Source organism: Equus quagga, chromosome 9, assembly GCF_021613505.1.
Source record: "Equus quagga isolate Etosha38 chromosome 9, UCLA_HA_Equagga_1.0, whole genome shotgun sequence".
Lineage (NCBI taxonomy): Eukaryota > Metazoa > Chordata > Mammalia > Perissodactyla > Equidae > Equus > Equus quagga.
Window position 1 is genome coordinate 26284720 of NC_060275.1, and position 26180 is coordinate 26310899.

General features: G+C 38.6%; 1 protein-coding gene across 3 annotated transcripts in view; it reads left to right on the top strand.

Annotated features, from left to right (window-relative positions):
- The window catches only part of DYM (dymeclin), a 364500-nt gene that overhangs the window by 232947 nt on the left and 105373 nt on the right, over positions 1–26180 (top strand). For all 3 annotated transcript variants that reach the window (XM_046671418.1, XM_046671417.1, XM_046671419.1), the window contains one exon: positions 10158–10260. In XM_046671418.1, the coding sequence (XP_046527374.1) occupies positions 10158–10260 (103 nt within the window). The remainder of the gene's footprint in view (positions 1–10157; positions 10261–26180) is intronic.

Sequence of the window (26180 nt, forward strand, 5' to 3'; positions counted from 1 at the left end):
GTGGGCAGGTTTGGTTTGCATGCTGTAGTTTGCCTACTTCTGTTCTAGTGGATGGAAACAATAAAAACATACAAGAAAAGTATACAGCATTTTAGAAAGTGGCAAGTAGTATGGGAAAAAATAAAGTAGTGGAATGAAAATAGGATGTGTCAGGTCCGGTTGTGATAGGCCTCAAAGAAGAGGTGACTTCAAGATGAAGGAGTAAACCATACCAGACCCTAGCATGTGTAATAAAGGAAAGATTTGTCTCAAGGGTGCTTAGTGAAGAATAGCTCACAAAAGAAATACCGGCTCCATTAAACTGAACCATGACCATAGGCACTTGCAGAATACATCTTTACGATCTTCTAACCAGAGAGGGAAAGCAGTCTTTCTTACCATTTCCAGGTAGAAAAATCTTAGCACATATATCCATTGACCAATTTCTGTGACCTGGGAAATGGGGTGTTATAGTTGACTCAGCCTGTGTCATTAGCTCACTTTTTTCGGGAGAGTCAAGACTGGATACATCTTCCCTGGGATCAGGAAAGTGGCAAGGATGTTCACTGTCAGCCTTGTACAGGTGGTCCTAGGCAGTGCAGTGACTCAAGAAAAAGAGAATTTTAAAATCCAGATTAGAAAAGATTTAAAACTGTGTTCACACAAAACATGATCATATGTTTAAAAAATCCTAATGAATCTACAAAAAAATCAGAGTTAATAAATGAGTTTAGCACAGGTGTAGGATACAAGGTCAGTATATAACAACAATTGTATTTTGATATTCTTGTGATGAACAATTAGAAATTAAAATTTAGAAACAGTGATATTTACAGTAGCATAAAAAATATGAAATAACTTAGGGATACATTAGCAAAATATACAGAAGATCTGTAGACTGAAGACTGCAACATTGCTGAGAGAGATTAAAGAAGACCTAAGTAAACAGGGTGATCTCATGCTCATGGATCAGAGACTTAGTATTGTTAAGATCCTGAACTTGATCTGTACATTCAACACAATTCTAAACAAAATCCCACTAGGCTTTTTGGTAGAAATTGACAAGTTGTTTCTAAAATGTGTGTGGCTATACAAAGGACCTAGAATACCCAAAATCAATTTTGACAAAGAAAAGCTAAGTTGGAGGACTCACACTACTTGATTTCAAGATTTACTATAAATTATAGCTAGAGTCATCAAGACAATGTACGATAGATTTCAGGCCAGTGGATTGGAATAGAGTCCAGAAATAAACCCCTGCATATATGGTCAATGAAATTTTGACAAGATTGCCAAAGTAGTTCAAGGGGGGAAGGGATAGTCTTGTCAGCAAATGGTTCTAGAACAATTAAATATTTATGTGCAAAAAAACTAATAGAATGAACCTCAACTCCTACTTCATGCTATACATATGTATTAACTTCAAGTGGAACATAGACCTAAACGTAAGAGTTAAAACTGTAAAACTTATAGGAGACAATCTTTGGGGTCTTGGGTTAGGCAAAGATTTCTTAGGATGCAACAAAACCAAATAATTTTTAAAAATTTGATGAGTTGGACTTCATCAAATTCTAAAATTTTGTTCTTTGAAAGATAATTGTTAAGAAAATGAAAAGACTCCCTTTTTCCCCCTCTTCCTGGTCTAGGAGAAATTATTTATAAAAATATGTCTGATAAAGCACTTGTATCTAGAATATATAAAGAACTCTTAGAACTCAAGAAGAACAACCACCACCCGTTTTTTAAAATGGACAAAAGATTTGAATAGACACTTCACCAAAGAAAACGTGAGCCGAAGAAAATTCTTTAGGGGAATGCAAATTAAAACCACAGTGAAATCTACTTCATGCCCACTAGAGTGGCTAAAATTAGGAAGACTGAAATACCAAGTGCTAGCAAGAATGTAGAACAGTTTGGCGGTTTCTTAAGAGAGTTAAATAGCGTACAACCCAGCAATCCCACTCCTAGGTAGTTGTTCCAGAGAAAGGAAAACATGTGTCCACACAAAAACATGTATGAGAATGTTTATAGCAGCTTTATTTATAACAGCACAAAACTGGAAACAACCCAAATGTCCATCAACCAATAAAGAGATAAACAAATTGAGGTTTGTTCATACAATGGAAAACTACTCAGCAATAAAAAGGAATGAATTGCTGATACACAAAACAGTGTGGATGAATTTTAAAAACGTTATGCTAAGGGATAGAAGACAGACATGAAAGAGTAAATAGAGTGTGATTCCATTTACGTGAAATTCTGGAAAAGGCAAACCCACAGTGACAGAAAACAGATCAGTGGTGGCCTGGAGCAAGGTTGGAGGTGAGGAGGAAGGATTGACTGCAAAGACAGGTTAGAGAACACTTCCGCAGAGGGTGTGGAATCAGCAGCACGGAGCTGTGCCTTGATGGAGAGGCAGCGTTTTGATGGGCAGAGAGGAGGAAGGAGGGGCTTTCTGCACGGGGAAAGAATCAGCGACTACAGAGAAAGAGCGGGAAGCTTGGCATAAGGAGATTTAGGTTCTAGCCGTAGCTCTGTCCTTTAATAACTTTAGTAATATTTTGTATTTTTTGCATTTTAATAGCTCTTTGGGATTTATAAAGAACTTTTGTATTCACTAGACTATGTCACTTTGACCTTGGATGAACTACCAATGCTCTGTACCTGAGTTTCTTTATCTGTAAGTCATCTGCTCCCATTCTTTTGTGGAGTTGAGGTTCTCCTCATTTCTCTGGTGACTCCTGTTATGAGTGTGTTTAGAGGGAAGAAATAGGGTGTGGACAGGAGGTGACTAAAAGCTGTGAGTGGCGAGGTTCTTGTGGGAAACGTCTGAGCTTTTCTAGGAGGGAACCCCCTCCCGCCACCACCACCTCCTCCCAGTACTTGACCTTCTCTCTGGGCTGCCCTCCCTTCGGAGTATCCCTCTAGCTCTCTGCTCCCAGCACCGCCTACTTCCCCGCATCCCACTTCTCTCAGCCGCTGAGGTCCAGCCTCGGCCTCCTCCCCTCTGAAAATGGTTTTTGGTAACGTCCCCATTGATTTCTTTCCTTGGGCGGAATCCAGTGACTTTGTTTCTTTTTTTGATGCTTCTTTGTCTTTGACAGTGGTGACTGCTCCCTCCTTGAGATTATTCTCTTGGCTTCCAGAATGTCTTTCTCTCCTGATTCCCCTACTTCCACTGTTTCTCTAAATGACCTTTACTGGCTTCCTTTGCTCTGTTCGCCCATTTAGCCTTGGTGTTCTCAGAATTCTGTCTTTATGCTTCTTTACTTATATTATACATTATCCTTGGGTGACCGCTTGTACTTTTATGATTTCAACTGGTGCCAATAACCCTAAAATTTCTCACCCTTCTCCTGAGCACCAGTTTAGCAAATTTCTGAACTATCGTATGTTAGTATGATATTAGTATTAGTATAACTATGTAATTAGTATAAGTATTAGTATTTTTGAACTATGATATTCTGAAATATCATCTGGATATTTCTAACTATCTCCATCGGGAGATTCTTGAGCACCTCTGGGTTTCCAGGAAGAACTGTTAAGAGCACGGATTCTGGAGCCAGCTTGCCTCAATTTGACTCCTGACTCTACCACTTAGTAGCTATGTGCTTTGAGCAAATTACTTAACCTCTCTCTGCCTCGATTTCATCATCCTTTTATAGTTTTTTTAAAAAAGGAAAATAATAGCACCTACCTCATATGATTATTTGATGAACAGTGTCTGATATACAGTAAACAGCATATAAGCCTTAGCTTCTGCTGTTGTCATCATTATTGTCTTTAAAGCACAGCTCTCAGTCTTCCTGGGCCCTCTCTCTGCTCTTCAGCTCTTCTTCCCATATTCCTAGCGTGTTCAATCACTTTCTCAGCCAGCCACTAAGTTTCCCAAGTAAGAAACCTTAGAGTCATCCATGATTCCCTTTTTTCACTCTCTGTTACCTCTTCTGCCTTCCAAATACCCGTATTTGCTAGTTCAGGGTCTCCTCATCTCTTCCTTTGAGCAATGTAGAAGGTACCTAAAGGATCTTTCTGTTTCTACTCTTGTTCTCTTGCCAGCTCCTGTCCATCCTTCCTCCTAAGGTCGGAGGAATCTTTCTAAAACAAATATACTTGTCATGTACTTGTACCTCACTGCTCAGGTCAGTGGTTTTCACACTGCTTCTAGGAGCCCTGGGGTTCTGTGGCAGGGACTCTATGGCCACCACGAGGTGAGAGAGCACATGGATGAGCAAGGAGTAATCAGTCACCCTTCCTGCCCATCCCTGGCCCCACACCTCCCACCAAACACAGCAGATGTGCTTTTGTCTCTTTTTCTTGTTATCATAGTCCTGCTGTTGTAAAACTACCTGGCTTTCAGGATGAAGTCCAAAGTCTAGGAGGCACTTTATGGACTGTTCTCATATTCTCACTACTACCCCAACTGTATCGTGGTGCTCTGTGTACTTAACACTTTATGAACGTGTGTGCTTTGCCGTTTCCTGCACCAGCAGTGCTTGGATTTCTCTGCCTTCCTTCCTGCTCTGCTCTTTGCCCAGCTACCTGTACCATTGCCTCATTTGCTCGCCTGCCTCCTAATTGTTCCTTAAGGTTCAGCTCAGGCGTCATCTCCAGAAATGGTTTCCTGTCCCTACCTCCAGGTGCATTTGGGCAGCCCTGGGCCTTGTCCCCATTGCGCTCCCTGCTCATCTCCATCACCACACTGATAGTAGAACTTCCAGGAGGGCAGGACAAAGACCATGTTGACCATGTTGCTTTTGCTTGTCACTCTATTCCAGGCTCCTTGCACATTGCTTGGCACATAGTAGGTTCTTGGTAAATATTTGACTTACTGTCTGTCTCAGTGACTTGACAAGATGGAATGCAAACCTCTTAGCATGGTGTTTTTAACAGGCCCCTGCCTATCTTTCTGGCTTCATCTCTTGCCACCTCTTCCTCTCCATGGACTTTCACTCTTCTGCCCAGATAAGCTATCGGTACTCCCCTGAAGTCTCTCTCTGCCTTTCTATACACTGTTTCTCCTTTCTCACTGGCTCTCCCTCCCCCTTTACTGTTCCCAGCTAGCGAACCCCCTAACCTTCAAGTCCACGGGCAAGATAGATTCCCTCTGTGGAATGTACCTAACCTTCAGCGGTGCTCCCACAGCACTCTCTTCAGACCCAGGGCCCTCTCTGGCTTTAGTAGTGTAGACATTTTTTTCCCTTATCCCATCAGACTTGAGCTCCTGTGGAACAAGGAACCGTGTCTCTTTTATCGTTTTGTAAGACTGATGTTCCATTAGCTTCTCACTCCATGTAGAATAAAGTCCAGGACTTTTGACGTGCTGTGGCGGCCCTTCACGGTCTGTCTGCAAACTGTCCTTATTCTGCTCTCATCTCCTGCCAGCAGTGTACTCCCTAAACTGCAGCGCTTTTCAGCAGCTTGTGGTTTTCTGAGCATATTCCAGGTCGGACTGACCACACAGAGTCTCTTTCCATGCTGCTTTCTTTTGTGAAAGGCTGGCTATTGGCAGGCGCTCTGTTTTCTTCAGGATACTGTATTCTTTTTATTCAGTTTTTAAGATGTATATAATATTTAAGGCATACACCAAAAAAATAGGGAGTAATACAGCAGTCTCCTATGTGTGTATCCAGTATAACCAAAAAAACGTTAGAGAGAGAGCACAAGCCCTGAATCCCCTGTTTCTTCCTCCCTGATGCCATTTCCCTCCCTTCTTTCTCAGAGAATAATGGCTGTCCTAAATGGAATGTTTATCATTTCCATATATATTTTATTATTTCATGTGTTTTATTGGTAAAAGATATATATATATAATATTGTTTTCATTTTTAAAATGCTGTATAAATAATATCACCTTGTTCACATTCTTCTACAAGGGTCCTTCCCTGTAGAACTTTTTTTTGAGATTTATCCCTATTGTTACATGTAGCTTTAGACCACTTTAAATTGCTACATATTGTTTCATTGTCTGAATATCCCACAGTTTTTATCCATTGTATTTCTTGATCATTGTTTTGGTTGTTTTCAGTTTTTCGTTGTTAAACCAATTTGTAATGAACATTCTTATAAAAGAAGAAAATTCCAGCCTTCTTCTAATTTTAAAAAAAGTATTCTGGCAGCTGTATCCTGACTGAATGAATATTAAGCACACTTGAAAGTCAATTTCACTTATTTTTAAAATCAGAATTATCCCTTTACATGCAAACACCATGTGTCTTTATCATTCTGTCTAGCATTAAGCTAGGGCTAGTACTTTGAATGCAAAGCTTTAAGCAAAAGTTACTTTTCTCGGCCATTTGCAAATCATGTCTCATATAAATTTGGATCATTTTGCCTTAAAAATGCTAAATGAAAACTGAAAGTAGAATGTTAAAAAAAAAAAAACACCAAAATTTTGAAAGCTCTAGCTAGAAGACCTGAGGGAAAAGCCTATTAAACTGTAGAGGCATAACAACTTGAAGCAGGCGCGAATTCTGTGGCGCGAATTCTGTTTCTCATTCCTGATGGGAGACCAAAAGTGGCCTCAAATCTCTGTTCTTCCACCAACTTCCTTAGAAACGGCTGGGAGCAGCCGCCACTGCTTGCTTCTTGGGGACCATTTCAACATTTTGTGCCCTTGAATGGTCAAATTTTCCATTATGCCCGACTGAAAGAGCTTCTATTTGAATTGAAGCTCACTTCCTTGTTTTGTCTCCTACTAACAAGGAAAGCAGATTGTTAGTGTTCTCTTTTAAAATAAATAAACTAGCCTTTCTTCTCCAAGGGAAACAATTTCAAATCCCTTTTGCTTTGATTCCTAAGACTCTAATAATTATCTTCAGTTGATGCTGAAAGTTGCCATAGACCACCTCTGCCGTCCCTCCCTGAAGGTACACTCTTAGGACACTCGGGGAGAGAAGCCAGGTTTGTTGAACCCTGAAAGCAGCTCCTGAGTTCTGGTGTTTTGTAAACTCAACAAAGTGCGCTGCCTTGCTTCACTCGCCTCCACCGCCTCCTTCCCTCTCGTGAGACCAAGCAGCCCAGTCTTCCAGGTGTGTCTGCCGGTTTCGCTTTTAGTGTGGGGACCCAGTTTAGGCCTGAGTCTTGCTATGCCCTAGGCTAGAATCCACCACCAAAGTTCTTTCAGTTTCAAAAGAACTTCTGAAATTCCATTTATTCCAGAGAATATGCTGCAGCCAACTGGAGGAATCTTGCTAATTTCCCTCTTTGTATGCATTTCCATGTGAATATGATTTATACACTATTACAACATATTTTTACCTTTTTATTTTCATTGTTTAAATTGTTTATTTAAAAATATATACTCCTACAGCAGTTCGCTTTTATGTGCAGTTATTCTTTTACTCAGCAGTTTCACTTCAAGGAATTTATCCTATACATAGTCTCACCTTCGGTCTGCTAAAAATTACCTACGAAGGTATTCATTGCGGTGCTGTTTATAATAAAAAAAAAAAACCTAGAAACATTGTAATGACTGATTGATAATGGACTAATTAAATGAATTGTTATATCTGTATACTTAGATATCAAGTGACTGGCACTCGATAAATGTTCAATGAATCAAAGAATATATTGTTAAGTGGAAAAAGTGTGAGGTACAGAACAATACATATTTTGTGGAGTAAAAAAGATGGAAGTATATGTACAGTATTCATTTATATACATGCCTTGCTGCATAGAACATTTCTGGAATCGTATACAACAAACTGAAAATGTTAGTGAACGATGGGTCATGGGAATGGGTATGAGTAGAAAGTGAGATGTTTACTTTTAACCTTAAGAAGGAAAAGCAAAGCAAAACTAAACCTCAAATGGAGAAGACCCAGAAAAATAAAATGATTGGGGAAAAATGCACAAACCCAGACTGAATCTTATTTCCAACTTCTTGAAGTAGCACTTCCACTCCACTCTTCTCACTGTCCCCTATTTCGCCTCCGTTTTCTACCTTCTGTTTGGAAATGGCTTTTCTCTTCTCTTGCACAAATAAATCTTTTCTCGTCTTCAAGACTCTGTGTAAGATCTAACCCCTTGACGAAATTTTCCTGGACTATTCCATTTCAAAGAAGTGTCTCTTTTAGACTTATGCTTAGCACTTAATCAGTATCATGTGATTCCACATTTATTCACTCAGTAATTATTTCACTTTTTCTTCCTACTGGATTTGAGTATAGATTTAGAGAATATTCCTTGCCTCTGTTCTATCTGCTTTGTACAACATCTATTGTTTAAGGAGGTTTTTTCCCCTGAATAATGTTAGTTAACACTTAATATAGAAAGAATAGTGAGTAGCCCTGTCTTCAGTGAATATCTGAAATAGTTAGGGATTTTCCTAAATGGATATTCAAACCAATATTCTATTTAGAAAAGTATCACTGAGAACTACTAGAGTAATGTTTTTGGCATTTAAAAAAAGTGCTACAGATCATACCTCATATTTATGTGGAAAAGTACATGGAATCAGAATTGCCTTTATTTTTAAGCTGCCCTCTAACCCAAAGAGGAATTCTTTTTTTATTAGCTACAGTAGATTTAATATTAGGAGCATATAATTGTGTGTATTTGAAGCTCTATTATTAGGCACAAACGCATTTAGAATTGTTATGTCTTCTTGGTTAATTGGCCCTTTCCTCATTATAAAATCTCTCTCTTTATCTCTAATAATAGTATTCTTGTCCTTAAGCCTACTCTGTCTAATATAAATAGAGCTATTCCAGCTTTCTTATGATGACTGTTTACATTATAATTAATTCCATCTCTGTAATATATAATACATACATTAATATTTAACTTAAGTATATTTTATATATTAATATACTATATAGATATTATATCTTTATAATTAATTATAATATTTTTTCATCATTTTACTGTTAACTTATCTATGTCTTTAAATTTACAAGTGTGATTCTTATAAACAGCATGTGATTGGGTCTTTCTTTTTTAGCCAGTCTGATAATCTCTGCCATTTAACTCTGGTGTTTAGTCCATTTACATTTAATGTAAATTTGTTTTATTCTTTGAAAATTGCTCATTTCGGTCTGTTAGAGTGCATCTTAGAATAATCTTTACTCTAGCCCTACTCCTAAAGCATGGCCTTTGTGAGAATTTTAACTGAATGCCCATGTTCAATGAGTTTTCTCCACTCTGGCTGTTTGGAATGCCAGCATCCTCCAGCCTGTTGTGACCTCCAAAATATCTATTCATTTTGAAGCTCCTGAATAGTTGTTCGTTGCCACACCTTTTGGGGTCTTTCTCTGCACAGTGCAGCTTAGTATTTAGCCATTCAAGGAGACCCTTGGGCAGATCTCTTGACCTCCCTCTTGCATTTCTCTCCAGTCTGATAATCTGGGCTGCAAATTGCAGCTGCTACAGCAACCTCAGATTCATATCTCTGTCTTCCCAGCTCAGCACAATACTGCTGTGTGCTGGTTGGGTCCCCCCTTTCTGAACCATGGTCTAGAATGTTGTGCTAGGCAGAAACTCATCATTATGGGACCCACGTGGATCTCTTTTCTCTCAGGGATCATAATCCTGCACTTTAGATGTTGTACAACACCTGAAAACAGTTGTTTCATATTTTGAATGAAATATTTCCAAAAAATGAAACAGTGGTTTCATTTGTCCAGTTTTTAGTTATTTACAGGAGGAGAATTATTCAGTACCAGTTAATCATGGCCAGAGGTAGGAATCTTATAATACATATATTTAAAGTCATTTGTTTTTGAGAAAGAGGAATATAAAGCTATAATATAGAATATAGACTCTATACTGTATTAATGAGCAATAATCTAATCCAAAACACTTATTTGAAAGATGAGAAACTTATGAGTTACTCATAAAGTCAGTCCATATCCCAAGTTTTCTAATTCTTTCCACTGTTCTTTCCACAGCAGTAATCATCTGAAAATGTCTCCTCTGTCTGAAATATAATTTTAAACTGTCAAACTTTTCTTAATTTTTAGAACCCTTGTAATTCTCATTTCATTTTTTGTTGTATCAATAGTATTATTCATCTTGCTGTTAACACAGGCATGGAAAAACAATCATTACAAGTATATTTTAGAATAACTGATAATATTTAGAATGATTTTGTGTAACTATATAATTCCATATAAGATCTAGAAAAGAAGATGCTTAGTGCTTTTAAAATAATTGGGGTTTTTGTTTGTTTTTTTCAGTTTGTTTTCCTTGCTGTCTAAAAAACACAACAAAGTTCTGGAACAAGCCACACAGTCCTTGAGAGGTTCGCTGAGCTCCAATGACGCTCCTCTACCAGATTATGTAAGTAGTTACCTTACTGTGTCAAAGAAAGATTTTCTTTTGATTGTTATTTACAAATAACAGTACTCCTCCGCTCAAGATCTGACTGTGATCTTGGTACCTGAGAAACATCTAAAACAGAAATAAAGGAGTGATGTCTCAAATCAAGGGAAGAATTTTAAATGATTATTAGCAAGTGGTTGAAGTAAGTCAACCGTAAACCAGTGATTGTTAATAATTAGACTCTTATTACCATAGGAAACCCACTCAAACTAATTACACGAAAACTAAAGGAGGGATCTTATAGAAAGTGTGCAAAGGTTTCTCTTATCTGAACTAAAGGGGAAGAAGTACACCAGGATTTCACAGAGAACGAGAACCTGAGACAGAAAAGCCTCTGGATTCAAGAATATCCACTTTCGAGGCCATTTCGTTTCTGGTCCCTGCTTTTTTGTGCTTCAGTTTTCTGCTTTTGCTGCACTCTGTCCACCACGTTTCCCTGTTTGCTGACTTGGAACTCAAACAGCAACTCCAGCCCTTCCCCTTCCTGCCTCCCAGCTCGTGACACGTCCTTGTGAGCATCGTGCCTGTGGCCACCAGAGTCTTGCAGTCCTAATCCTCAGTTCCTGGAGGAGAGAATCTGATTGGCTCTCCTCAGGCCTGCAGGTGGCTCTGGTCCTGTCCGCTGTGGTCAGCAGACAATGGCGCAAACACGTTGCCTTTGTTCCGTCCACTTTAAACATGAGGTGCTTACTGCCCGACCTCAGAGGACGAGGATGGAAAAGAACAGAAGCAGCACGAGGACGAGTGCCGTTTAAGAACAGGAGGGAGGATGCGCTAGGAGTTCCTTTAGGGCAGTGCCGCTATCTGTGACGGCTCTTATGTTTTGGAACGTGGCTTAGATGAGGATGCTAAAAATTATCTTGTCATAGAACACAGAAGTGGTTCATCAAGTCCCAATAAGGGCCTCCCTAAATCCCCAGACAACAACTTAGTGGGCCGATATTTAGAAACTTGGAGAGAATTTTTAAATTCTGAGTTTGAAGTGATGCATACCAGACAGCCAGGGAGTTGTTTTGCTTGTTTCCTGTGGTTTGTTTCATTTCTAAATGGTTGTGCTGATATGAGACTGTGGGAACAGCACCCAGTCCGGATAGCAGTCGCTGATAAACACAGATAACTGTGTGCAGCCACAACCTGACGCTGCTATTTTTCTTCTGTTTTATTTATTTATTTTGTGAGTGTGTGTGTGTGTATGTATGTGATGTTATGATCCATCATCCCATTAAGATATTAAGTTTATAATTCCAAAGTACCAAAAAAACAACAATATTTTTAAAGAATTTCCTGCTAGTTGAATGTTCTCAACTTTTGAAAAAATTGGCAAAACCTCACTTACTTCTCTCCTTGCCGTGACTTGTTACAGGAAAAATACTTCTTTGTAATTGCCCCTTGGAAACCTCATTTAGGGCCAGAGTGGCATCGGGGGTTGTGTTTATTAAGAATTTGAATTTGATTCATTTGTGAATGTCTTGTTACTTTTATACAATTATCGTTTGGTTTATATAGTATTCCTGTGTCATTTATTCCACAAAAATGTGTTGACTGTGTGTAGTCCTAAGGTTGCCCTAGCAGCATGCTCCTTTAATCAGAGACCAGAAAGTTGATATTTCTTTGAGAAAATTGGTCATATTTAATACTGCTTGCCAGTCGTGGAAGTGTTTATGCAATGAAAGGACAGTTTGAACTCATAACAGACATATCAATTCTACTATTGAACTTAACAGTTTTTAGAGTTACTATTTTCTTCTTGCGTGAAGTTTTCACTAAGTGGAAATGCATTTATTAAAGCATTTGCTTTCTAGAAATACTGGAAAAATTCCACTGGAATCTGTCATTGACAGTCCTCAGTTTGACGTTTGTGTGTATGAGACTTGACAAATCACAGCATTTCACAGACAGGTTTAAGGACTTGAATTTTACTGCCTTTCCTCAGAGTTCATTGAGAAGAGTGGGTAACCGCTGAGTCAGTGGCAGTGATGATTGTGGATCTGTCCTCCTGCCACTGATCTGAAAGGTGAGTAAAGGAAACAGTAGCAATCTTCAAAGTAAGTGCTGCAGGGCCAGCCCCAGCGGCCTCGTGGTTAAGTTTGGCACACTCCACTTCAGTGGCCTAGGTTCGATTCCCAGGCGTGGACCTCCACTACTCGTCTGTTAGTGGCCCTGCTATGGCAGCATCTCACATCCGAAAAGAGGAAGATTGGCAGCAGATGTTAACTCAGTGAATCCTCCTCAGCAAAAAAACAAAAAAAAAAGTAAGTGCTGCAGTATGTTCTTTTGTGAAAACCCATTGTTTTATTGGTCATTCTCATTGCTCAGAACACTAAGTATAAGTGACTGGCACATTTGAAACCATGTTCTCATTGTCATTCTCTTCTATTTATTTATTTTTCTGAGGAAGATTAGCCCTGAGCTAACTCCTGCCAATCTTCCTCTTTTTGCCGAGGAAGACTGGCCCTGAGCTAACATCCATGCCCATCTTCCTCCATTTTATACATGGGACGCCTACCACAGCATGACTTTTGCCAAGTGGTGCCATGTCTGCACCCAGGATCCGAACGGGCGAACCTTGGGCCGCCGACAAGCGGAGTGTGCAAACTTACCCACTGCGCCACCAGGCCGGCCCCTATTTTTTTTATTTACTTTTTTTGCTGCAGAAGGTTAGCCCTGAGGTAGCATCTATTGCCAATCTTCCTCTTTTTTTGAGGAAGATTAACCCTGAATTAACAGCTCTGCCAGTCTTCTTCTGCTTTATATGTGGGTTGCTGCCATGGCATGGCTGATGAATGGTACAGGTCCATGCCTGGGATCCGAACCTGTGAACCCAGGCCACCAAAGTGGAGCATGTGAACTTAACCACTATGCCATGGGACCAGCGCCATCATTCTCTCTTAGGTTGGTCATTAACAGGGAAAGTATAGTATGTTCCTCCCTTTTTCTTCCCCAGGAATTTTACTTGTTAAATGTCTTTGCCAACAACCACATAATATTCTGTATCTTGGACTACTGCTTCAGACCAATTGTTTGTAAAAGATAGAAAAGGAAAATGAAAGGTCTTAATGCAGCAGTACATTCCCTCATGTATACTTTCTACACTAGAATTGAACAAACATTATTAACAAAGAATTTGAATAAGTGCTTAAAATAAGGATATGTTTTTCTTCTCACTGTAGTACATAGGGTACTTTCAGTCTGTCTAGAGGTTTCTGAGTTTATTAAGAAAATGTTTATTCTTGTTATACTGTCTAATTCACAAGGCAATTGAGTAACAACATAGAAAGCAAATAGCAAGTTACAAAAACGTTAGTGTTAGTACTTTAGTACTACCGTGTTTGTCTGAGGATCTCAGGGGAAACCTGAAGCCTTCAGCCAAGTCTAGATAATGAGGAAATGCCCCAGCTGCTTCAGGGGAAATAAAACAAAAATTGCACGTAAGTCCTCTGTGGGAGAGGCAATGCCCACTGCAGAGAGTGGCAGCTGGTTCTGCAGCTTCCACAGGGGCATGAAGATGTTTAGGAATGCAAATGAACTTCAGTTGACTTGGCTGAGCTTGGGTGTCTTTATATCAGGATTTCACAAAATTCAATTCAGTGACTAAAGGGAGAGGAGAGAATCGTTAAAGAATCTCCCAGTAATTTTTTAAATAAGAAGAAACCTCTCAAACAACTTTGGTCTTCATATACAACAGAACCTGAATACAGAAAATGAAGCAAAAATAATAAATGAGTTATAGTTGCTTTTTAAACTATAACCATGTTTTTTAATTATTAATATTGTGACAGTGTCATACGAGCTTTGTTTCCATAATTTCTGACAATCATCTTAACAACTATTTGAGATAAGAAGAATCTGACTTTTATGCTAGGTGGAACCATAAGGAATTAAATTATATTGCCCTTTGATCATCAAAGAACTTTTGAAACTTTCTGTAGAACCAACTCTCCTATCTCATTCCAAAGAGCAAGTGCAAAGGCACAAGCCAAAAAGACCCTGGCCAAAAAGAGTAAGGAGCCAGAATCAGAAAAATCCACAGAAGTAGAAATAGTAGATAAGAGTTTATCGTTGACTTGCTAAGCAAGTATAATGCTACTAATGTATACACACACACACACGTTCCACTGGTTTTCAGAGTCTCATTTTTACTTTGATTCTCTCATGACTGTACAGTGGAATGGTCCAAAGGCTACATGGTGAGTGGTAAACTCATTGCTCTAACAGCTTACAGAATGTGTACCTGTATGATCTCATGTTTTAAAATTTTCTTAGTTTTGATATCTAATATGGTAAATACCAATACGTAAAATCCACATAAAAATAGCTTTTTCAGAGCATCAGTGATTTTTAGAAGGGGTCTTGAGATCAAAATATTTGAGAACCAGTGGTATATATGATCTGTTACACATACACTCAGAAAGAACAATTAAATATATGCTGTCCTATATTCTATAATTGTTTAATTGTGTTAGTCTCACTTCCAGTAAGCTTGAATGCACTTTGAAGGCATGGGTCTCTCGTACCTTTGGCTGAAAAGAATAAGACTAGATATTAACCAATTAATTCATGAGGAGGAAGCCCCAACTCAGTATATCTGCGTGCAGGTGTCCAAAACTGAAAAAGAGTCTTAGACCTAAGTCATATCTGTGTGACATATAATTTCAAGTGTTTGATCATTTTCCTAGTCAAAAATGACTAGTTTCTGAGCCCACCCCGGTGGCCTAGTGGTTAAGTTTGGCGCATTCCGCTTTGGTGGCCCAGGTTCAGTTCCTGGGTGCAGACCTGTACCACCTGTCTGTCAGTGGGACATGCCATGGCTGCAACTCACATACAAAAAGAGGAAGATTGGCAGTGGATGTTAGCTCAGGGTGAATCTTCCTCAGCAAAAAAAAAAAAAAAAAAAGAGTAGCTTCTAACAGATAGTTGACATGGGTAATTTTCTTTTCCCTGAGGAATATTCTCCCTGAGCTAACATCCACCGCCAATCTTCCTCTTTTTGCTTGAGTAAAATTGGCCCTGAGCTAGCATCTGTGCCAGTCTTCCTCTATTTTGTATGTTGGTCGCTGCCACAGCATGGCCACGAACGAGTGGTATAAGTCCACGCCTGGGAATCAAACCCGGGCTGCCAAAGCGGAGCACACAGAACTTAACCAGTAGGCCACGGGGCCGGCCCCAACATGGGTAATTTTTACGCTAAATTTTCTCATTAATTTTTGCGTGCTCTGTGTCAGAATTGATTGTTTCATATTCAAGAGATAGTTGTAGCATTTTCTCTTTTAGTTCAATACAAATAGAACAGATTGTTCAACCTCTACTTGATCTAATAGTTTGCCATCTTAAATTGTAACTTCCTACCGAGCGAAAGCCATGTGGTTGAGATTCATCTTGATCAAGTCTTGATTGCGTATCGTTATCGCTCGACATGGAAGCCTAAACTACTGCTAACCCTGGGATATGGCATTTGATGCACCTTTTAAATCGGCACTTCTTGTTAATAATCTTTTAGCTCTTGTTTGTAAGTTTTGTATCGGCTTTTAGACATTTAATTTCTTCAGAAATATATTATGAGGTATTCTGAGCTGATTCCATATGACAAGAAAATTTAAATTCAGGAATTTTTCACCCATTTATTTTAGGTCATTCTATTTTTAAGATTGCTAGCTAGTGATTCTTTTAACTCAGATCTCAAATTCGTTTGACTCAAATAGTTGATGGAGAGGTAATATTGAAAAGTATCTTCAGCCATTTGTTTTGTACCATTTGTTTTGTTTGTGCCTTTACTGACCTAATGTTAAAATGCTCCTCTTCACACACATATACACATTAATATATACAAAAATACACATACATACTACTTTCTGTATTTCATAGTATTCTTGATGAGACTGTCACAGATTTTTTGGTAGGATTTGAAGGCTGGGGTAGAGAGTATAAGATTTATATAACACGGGAACATTTATCTTGGATGTGCTGCCACATCCAAGAAGTTTGAAACTATGAAATTTGTCACTGTTAAAATAGTTTATTTCAGGTTTTGTCACTTTTGAAGGAATTATTTGTGGGTGTTTATTCCAGTGATGGTGTCATTAATCAGAATATTGCTAAAACTTATGTTTTGGAATTACTTAAGCATGACAGGAGAAGTAAAAATGAAGAAGACATAACAACTATACACAGGGAATCTAAGAGGCTAGTTAAAACAAATGTACAACTAAAATACAATTGAATATGACATTTTATAAGAGGGCTATAACAAAGCTTGTGGGATGTTATAAGAGGGAGAGACAACTTTTGGGAAGTAGGGAAAGAATTGTGGCAGTTTTCATGAAAGGAGTTGAAATCTGAACTGGGCAGTATTTTTAGAAGGAGAGGTTAAGTCAGGAAAACATTCCAGGGGTTACCCTTCTTGAGAAGGGCATAGAAGTGATAAACAGCACTTCGTGACATTGGGTTCCTTGTGTCTAGCACAGTGTCTAGTGTGTAACGGGTGCTCGAGAATTATTTGTTACCCCTTTCTCACACCATACACAAAAATTAACTTAAAATGGACCATAGACCTAAATGTAGGAGTTAAAACTATAAAACTCTTAGAAGAAAATATAGGGATAAATCTTCATGACTTTTGGTTAGGCAGAGACTTCTTAGTTTATACCAAAAATACAAGCAACAAAAGAAAAATAGATAAATTGGACTTCATCAAAATTTAACACTTTTGGGTTTCAAAGGACTCCATCAAGAAAGTGAAAAGACAACCCGCAAAGTGGGAGAAAATATTTGCAAATATTATATCTGATAAGGGGCTAGTATTCAGAATATGTAAATTACTCTTACAACTCAATCCTAAAAAGACAAATACAATCACATGTTGCCTAATGACAGGGACACATTCTGTGTTGTTAGGCAATTTTGTTGTTGTGCAAACATCGTAGAGTGTACTTACACAAACCTAGATGGTATAGCCTACTACACACCTAGGCTCTATGGTACTACCCTTATGGAACTACTATCAAATGTAGTCTGTCATCAACTGAAATGTCATTATGCAGTGCATGATTGTAGTCCAATTGAAAAATGGGTGAATATTTTGTAACCTGGTTCTGCAGCTTATCTTGCTGTCTGGGCTTGGGCAGGTCATTTTGCCTTTCTGGGCCTCAATCTGTTAAGTGGGAGTACCAGTAGAACCTACCATCCAAGGTTATTGTAAGGATTAAATAAATGTGTCCAGGTAGGACCCTTGGCATACAGCAAGCGCTAATAAGTGTTAGCTGCTACCATTTTGATGTGTGGGAGAGATGTTCTGGGACAGCAGGAGTTGTTCAGAGGATGGGGTTGTCTTTGCATCCTCTAGTGACAGGGAGAGCTTCCTGCAGGAGGAGGAGTGTGACAGTATCAGATGGAGAGTTGGAGATAATAAGAGCCATCATTAACTGACCACAGAGGCGCAGCTGATCAGGAAGTGTTTATCTGTCTGGGAACATCTGAGTAGTTATTTGGCATCAGTGAATCTCAACCCCAAAGATCGGCCCTCACTTCCCAGCATGCTCCTTGACCTTAAAATTACTAGGGCTGGGTGTGTCCCAGAGCCTCTAAAGTGAACCAAACCAGAGTGACCACCAAGAGCAAAGGAATGGGTCATGTTGACATTTTTCTATCGATCATCCACCTTTCCTAAATGCCAGGCATGTACCAGGCACTCCACTAGGCATTGGGTGAGGCAATGACTAGCTGGATGCTCACCAAACCCATTTCGTCTCTCTGATTACACAGCTCAGGACATTCTCTGACTCCCTTGCATCATGATGAGGGGCATCTGACTAGCTCTAGCCAGTGGAATGTAGGAGGAAATGATGTCACCACTGTGCCACCTTCCACACATCTCTTCTCTCATCATCTGCTGGCTAGATGCAGGAAATCCAGCGTGAGATTCCCAGAGGATGGCAGTGCGTGGACCTCTGAATCATCTCACAGAAGACCAACTAAATACCCTCTTGGACTGTGATGCAAGAGAACAATAAAGCTGTTACTGCATTTAAAAAAAATATGGGCAAAGGGTCTGAATAGACATTTCTCCGAAAAAGACATCCAGGTGACCAATAAGCACATCAAAAGGTGCCCGACATCATTATCTATTGGGGAAATGCAAATCAAAACAACAATCAAGTTCACACCCACTAGGATGACTATAATCAAAAACACAGATAATCACGAGTGTTGGTGAGGATGAGGAGAAATCAGAATCCTCATATGCTGCTGGTGAGAATGTAAAATTGTGCAACTCCTTTGGAAGACAGTTCACAGTTTCACGAAAGACTAAACATAGGATAATCACGTGACTCAGCGTATGGTAATAAATACTGCCAAAGAATTGAAAACATTATGTCCACGCAGAAATGTGAATGTTCATAGCACCATTATTCACGATGGCCAAAAATGGCAGCAACCCAAAGTCCATCAGCTGGTGAACGGATAAACAAAATGTGGTGTATCCATACAATGGAATGTTATTTGACAATAAAAGGAATGAAGTACTGATATGTGCTTCAACATGGATGAACCTTGAAAATGTTATACAAGGTGAAAGAAGCGAGTAACAAAGGGCCACATTTCATTTATATGAAATGTCCAGTATAGACATTTCTTTTCTTTTCTTTTTTTTTTTAAGGTTTTATTTTTCCTTTTTCCCCCAAAGCCCTCCAGTACATAGTTGTGCATTTTTTAGTTGTGGGTCCTTCTAGTTGTAGCATGTAGGACGCTGCCTCAGTGTGGCTTGATGAGCGGTACCATGTCTGCGTCCAGGATCCAAACCAGTGAAACCCTGGGCCACCAAAGCGGAGCGCACAAACTTAACCACTCGCCCACGGGGCCGACCCCTAGACATATCTTATAGAGACAGAGGGATAGATGCATTGAGCGGGGGTGGGGAGCAGGTTGGGGAGTGACTGCTAATGAGTATAAGGTTTCTTTTGGGGATGATGAAAATGTTTTAAAATTATATTGTGGTAATGGTTGCACAACTCTGTGAGTATGCTAAAAACCATTGAACTGTACACTTTAAACTGGTGAAGTACATGGTTGTGAATTCTATCTTGATAAAGCCATTAAAAAAAAAGTAGTGCTTAGAGCACTAGAAAAAAAGAACTATTGTATGTAATAGCAGGTAGATATCAGCTTGGCTGGCATTGTGGCACGAGGGTGAATGTAGGAAAATAAGTTTTATACTTTGAAAAAGTTTATATTTTCAGAGAGGGAAAATGTTTCTTGAACAGTGATTTGACTAGAAATGGCCAAAGTCAGTCAGATATGCAGTTACACAAAGGTGTGTGTATTTTTCAGCCTGACTTACAAGCAAAAAATGGAAACAAGCGAAATATCCATCAAGAGGGGACTGATGAGATAAAGCTTAAATTCATCCAGTACAACATTCTGTAGCCATTTTTTTAAAAAGTGAATTCAAGCCATATGGGTTTATTTGAAATATAACACTTAAATCAGTAAAAAGAAAAAAACCCACCCATACTTTATAGGTTGTCCATACATGTATGTTTGGAAATATGCATTTAATTTTTCTGGAAAAATGCATAATAACCTAGTAAATGGTAGTTACCTTTGAGGAGTCAGACTGAGGGACCTCAGAGAAGAGAAAGTGGAACTTATACTTTTTACCTTACACTTTTCTTTATAGGTACAGATCTTGAAATTTTTAAGTACACACATAACTTTCCTTCCTTTCCTCCTTTCTTCCTTCCCTTCCTTCTTCCTTTCTTTGTTATTTTAAGATAATTTTAGACTAACAGAAGAGTTGTAAGGAATTTCCATGTATCTCTTCACCCAGCTTTCACTTTTGTTAATGTCTTACATAACCATAGGACGTTTGTCAAAATAAGAAATTAACCTTGGTACAATACTGTTAACCAAAACACAAATCTCATTTGAGTTGTACCAGTTTTGACACTGATGCCCTTATTCTTTTCTAGAATCCAACCCAGAACCCCACATGGCATTTTGTTGTTGTATCTCCTTAATCTTTCCTTATTTTTTATGACTTTGACACTTTTGAAGAGTACTGGTCAGTTATTTTGTAGAACCCCCCTCAGTTTGGGTTTGTCTGGCATTTTCTCTTGACTATATTGATGTTACGCATCATTGGAAGGATATTACAGAGGTGATATGCTTCTAGTTCATCCTACCAGGGAATGAATATACGATGTTGGTATGTCTTTCTAGTGATGTTTACCTCGATCACTTTGTTAGGGTGATATCTGCCAAGACTCTTCACTGTAAACTTGCTAATTTTTCCTTCATAATTACATATTTTGGGGATATGCTTTGAGACTATGCCAATATCTTGCTTTTGCTTAAATATTTTCCCACTAACATTAGAATCCGTTGATGGATCTTGCCTGCAGCATATTTTACTGATTCATTAGTGGTTTTCTATTTGTCTCATTCCTTCTACATTTGTTAGTAGAATACTTCTGCAAGGAGGAGTTGTCACCTCTCCCCACTTTATTTATTTATGCAGTTATTTATTTATATCAGTATGGACTCATGGATACTAATTTTGTTCTTTGTCTTATAATCCAGCACTGTTGTTTTCTTCCTCAGGTTGTTCCAACTTGGGCCATTGGGGCTCTTGCAGGTTGTGTCCTCTCCTCTTTGAATATGCCCCTATTTTCCCCCCGAGCGCCCCTCCCTAAGACCCTCAAGATGCTCCAGCTCATCTTATATTTGCCCTGCTCCAGCCCTAGAACAACCAGTTCTCCAAGGAGGATCATGAAATTTGAATCAAGATCTTTATAGTTACACTCGTAAGGTACAAACTAGTGTAAAAAACAAAAGCAGAGCCAAATCTGGTGAATAAAGTGGGTGAACATCCCTAGAAAAGCTGCTTTGAACTTAAATAGATCCCAAGCCCCACATTGATTAGTACAATTGATTTTCAAATTCAAATAAATAAAGCCTCTAGAAAGGGTGCATGTTCTCCCACAGCACCACTACTTTTTTTCCTACTTAAAAACCAGGCCTGACTTTAGCATAATCAGACCGATTTTTTGGTTGTGTTATAACTTGGCTTTGGCTGCACTTCTGAAGTGGGAGTTCCAGAAATGTTTTGCAAATGCTTCAAAGGACAATAGTTAGTTGGAGGGCTCCTGTCTTGTTTAAAAAGAAAAAGTTTCTTCCTTCTTAAAAAAGCACACTTCAGTTAAGGGAAAGAATATTGCCCTTTTTTAGTTCCTGGAGAGGAAGTTTGTTCCCTTCTTTCTTACAAAGTACGGTAGAATATTTTTTTTAAGGATTTTAAAAAGATTATCACTAAAAATACTGAAGTAAGTTTTATGTTCCCTTCCTCGGGCTTATAAAAGGAAATAGGATGTGTTTGCATTGAGATCTGGCAATGATTAATTAACTTTCTAAGTGAAGTTTAAAGAATGCAGAAAAAACAGCCCATGCATATTAAATTCAGTAGCAATATGTGATAGATTTGTAAAAAACAGTGATCACAGTTTCTTTTTCCCCCCTTCCTATTGTAGTGAAAAAATTCTTACCTCTGCTGTGCAGAGCTAATATAAAAACACCTTTCCCTGAGATTATTCAAATTTTCTTTTATTTGCTTAAGAAACCCTTGTTTTAATTTTCTATTTGCTCCAGTTTTGGTTGTTTTTCCCTCTCTTTCCCCCTTTCTGCCTGAGTTTGTAGTTCCTAGTAGGAAGAAAAGAAGTCTACTATTTGGAATTTTCTTTGATATATCCTTGATTTACATGGCAAATAGAAAGCAGCTGTCTATTTAAGCATCTAATTCTTGAAACCATAGTCCCCTCAAGCGTCATCTGGAAATAATGTAGCTTGTAAAACAAAGCTAAGAAGAAAAGGCAATGTTTGTTTTATGTGGGGTGAATGATTTCTGTTGGGGTCCTTTAATCGGCTATTATGAGGCTTATTAAAAAGCAGTATTACAAAAGAGGTTTAAATGAAAAGAATTTTTTTGAGCTGGTATCTTATTATTACAGTTGATTATAGTTAAAGCTGCAAATGTTTTGTAAATGGCACTTTATTTTTGTTTCTCCACATAAGACCCCCAAAAACCAGTAATCTTACTCATTGTATGAGTGGAATTTCAGCTCTTCCCTAGTTGATTTAATTTCTGAAAACAAATTGTATTTGAAAATTCCATTGTGCCTATTTTTCTGGAAATTTCATGGATTTCTGAAAATTCTTGAGAATCCTTACCAGAATATTTGGGGATCACCTTAGAAATGCAGAAAATGAACATGAAAGCCTTTAGAGTTTCTCTAGATTTAAGGTATTACTAGGAGATTCAATTAACACCAGATAAAGTTAAGCCTAAGTTGTTTATTAATTTATTCATAGATTATTTGAGTTTCTGAGATGTGAATTTGGAGATCTCAGTCCTGAGATGTGGCGTACTTTGGGAAGTAGAAAGGCAAATTAAATTGTGCTTTGCTAGTTTTTAGACGCTATTCCATGATTGCAGTGTATTGAGTTTTTTTGATTTGTTAATACAATACAGCAGTTACTTTTGGACAGTTGACATATGCTAAATGTTCATTCCTTAAATGTGCTTGGTACCACAGAAATGAAATTACTTAGCATATTTGTTTAATAGTCATTAGGGCAGGCTTGGTTAATTATTTTCACGCATTTGAGTTACCTGTAATCGCTAACCCGCTGTCTTTTATGATCTCAAATTTGCATTTTGACTGAGGTCCTGAGGAGAGTATTGTGTTACTCTGAAACATCTTTTCTCCTTCAGTGTATAATGCTAGGTGATCAATATAGTGATTGAATTAATGACTCATCCTTGTTGGGGTCATGTTCTCAGCCTAAGCAGTACTGAGCCTTTAATAATGAGGTGTTATCTTTCTTATGAACTTGTTTCATGCTGGTCAGTGAATTCAAATTAGAGTAACAGTAACCTTTGTTTCATTATTAGTAGTGCTTTAAACTTATATATGAAATAACTCATTAACCAATTCCAAGTCCTAAATTTCCCATACCCATTGTGAATGCCCCCTATAGGTACTAATGTTCTCCAGGTGAACAGTTAATTATACCAATTACAAAAGAGGAATGCATCCATGAACACACTCTGTATGGTACTTGAAATTCCTTATTCTTTCATCCAAGAAGTAGTGAGCAACTACTCCTTTTTCAGACATTTTTCTCTGCCCTGTGAAGACTTCAGTGAAGATGAAAATCTCTGCCCTCATGAAACCTACATTCTAATGAAGAGAGATGTGTAGTGATTGCATGCACAGGTGAATTCATGAACAAATGAATGAAATGTTAGAAGACAATAAGTCCCATGGGAAAATAAAACAGGATAAAGGGATTGGGAATACAGGTAATGATGTAAATGGGTGGTAATGGAGTGTATGCTTCATTGAGAAGGTAGCATTCGAGCAAAGACCTGAAGAAGGGGAAGCTACAAGTCATGTAGGTATCTAGAGGAAGTGTACTGTAGTAAGATGGAACAGGGAGTGCAGAGGACTGGAGGCAGGAGCCTCAGTGAGCCCCAACACGGTGTTGTAGCTGGGAAGGAGATTATCTGGATCATATTTGTAATCATCTTGAGCAAATACTCACTCAGGAGTGATCCAGAAAAGTTTTAGATTGAGCAACAGCCTGAGAATTAGAAGACCTGTGTTCTATTTTTTTACCTTTAATGTGCTATGAGCTTGAGCAACTTATTTTGCCATTCTGACCCTTGATTTCCTTGCCTTTGAAATGTATATTAAAGTAGATTTTTTGGTGTCGTTTACTTAACATTAGCATTTTCTGGTTCCATTATTTCCATGAGGATACAGTGGATTTATAAAAAGGGATTTGTGTAGGATTGTTGCAGTGACTGTTACAGGCAACTCCACTCATATTGTATTCTGTGTGAAGGCTGTTCCCAAAACACATCCTAGAACAAAGTATGAGTGGTGTGCCCTGGAGTTATACAGTAGTGGGCCTGAGTGTATGAAGAGGCTCAGTAGGAAATACAGAATGATGATACAGATCCTTCTTTAAGGCTTTGAGACAGACGTTTGTAGATGTCAGAGTGATGTGCATATTTATAGATAAGATAAATATCAGCTTATGGTTTACAGAATGCTGTAAATAAAAGGCTTCTCTGAGAAGCCATCATAAAAGTTTTGAGCGGTTTTCATCTGAGTCTCTCAGAGTGGAAGGGCCTTTAATTAAGAGTCAGTTTAGAGCCAGCCCTGATGGCCTAGCCATCAGGTTAAAGTTTGGCACGCTCTGCTTCAGTGGCCCGAGTTCAGTTCCCGGGCATGGAACTACACCACTCATCTGTCAGTAGCCATGCTGTGGCAGTGGCTCACATAGAAGAACTAGAAGGACTTAGAAGTAAAATATTCAACTACGTACTTGGGCTTTGGGGAAAAAAAAAATAAAAGAGTTAGTATATGTAGTGGTTGGGAGTATAAGCTTTGTGAGGAGAATTCTTGGAAGGTAGACCCAGCTTTATAGTTTAATCTCCTGAAATTTCCCCGTGAAAACAACAAATAGAATGCATCAACAAACGTTACAACATCTATAACAAAACTAGATGACAAGGTGGCCGCATGAAACCCACAATATAAGAGGTTGGGTACAATCTCCCAGGAGCTACAAGATCCTTGTAATATCTGTGTGAGAAGAACTAAAGGAAGCAATGAGATGGCCAAGGGTCTGAGGACAGGGGAACCCCACAGTAGCCGAAAGGGACTCAATGGAAAGTGCAAAGGCCTGAAACTGGCTGGGGTTTTGCTCACTCCAATCCACAGTTGAATGTAAGGAGTCTGCTGTGCAGTCCGAAGGGGTTCTAGCCTCTGGGCCCTATGAACTCCTTTCTTTTTTGCTGAGGAGGATTTGCTCTGAGCTAACACCTGCTGCCAATCTTCCTCTTTTTTATATGTGAGCCACTGCAACAGCATGGCCACTGACAGACAAGTGGTGTAGGTCCACACCTGGGAACCAAACCCGGGCCACCGAAGCAGAGCGCACTGAACTTAACCACTAGGCCACCAGGTCTGGCCCCCTGTGAACTCTTAAAACTAAACAGCTGAAACTCTTTTCTAGGACCAAGCCCCACACTGAGGTGAAGGTACTAGAAACAGAGCCCACAGAGTAGGTCAGGGACAATAAGCAAAGAAAAAAGTTCAGATAAACGTAGGGTTGGAGAAGAGAGCCAGGAGATCCCAGAAAGTGCATGGCCACATTTATGAACACTTCACAAACATGAAGAAAGCTTCAGAACCCTGAAACTAGAAAGTGCCACCCAGGCCCACCTCTCCCTCCTAAAAAATTTCATGAGAACTAACTTCATTAAAAATGAGCAAAAGAGAATAACAGTCACATTCAGTGCAAAGATAGAATATAAAAGAATAATAATATCTGTATTGACAAAGCATGAGATGTACACACAAAATAGATGAAAACTATTAAATAACTTTTCAAAACAAATTAAATTGATACAAGATATAACAGAACAACATAAATCAAAATTATACAAACTCAAATGAATAAATTTTATTTCTGAATAAAATTAGAAATAAAAGAAGAAATCACTTTAAAAATGTAGGCTATGCACAAAGATAAAGTATTCAGGAAATAAGTAGATATAATGCTTTAAGAGAAGTAGAAAATGAAAAGGAGGAAAAACTTGAAAAAGAAATGAAAGAAAGAAATAGGATTTGAGAGAAGGTGACTAAAGAATATGGGCAAAGATCCAACATCTATAAAATAGGAATCCCAAAAGAAAAAAATGCTACAAGCTATCCTTGATTCTCCTAAAATTAAAAAGAAGAGATTTGAAACTACATGTTGAAAGAGCATGCTGTATGCCTTGGAGAATCAACCCAGGACAACCAATAGCAACA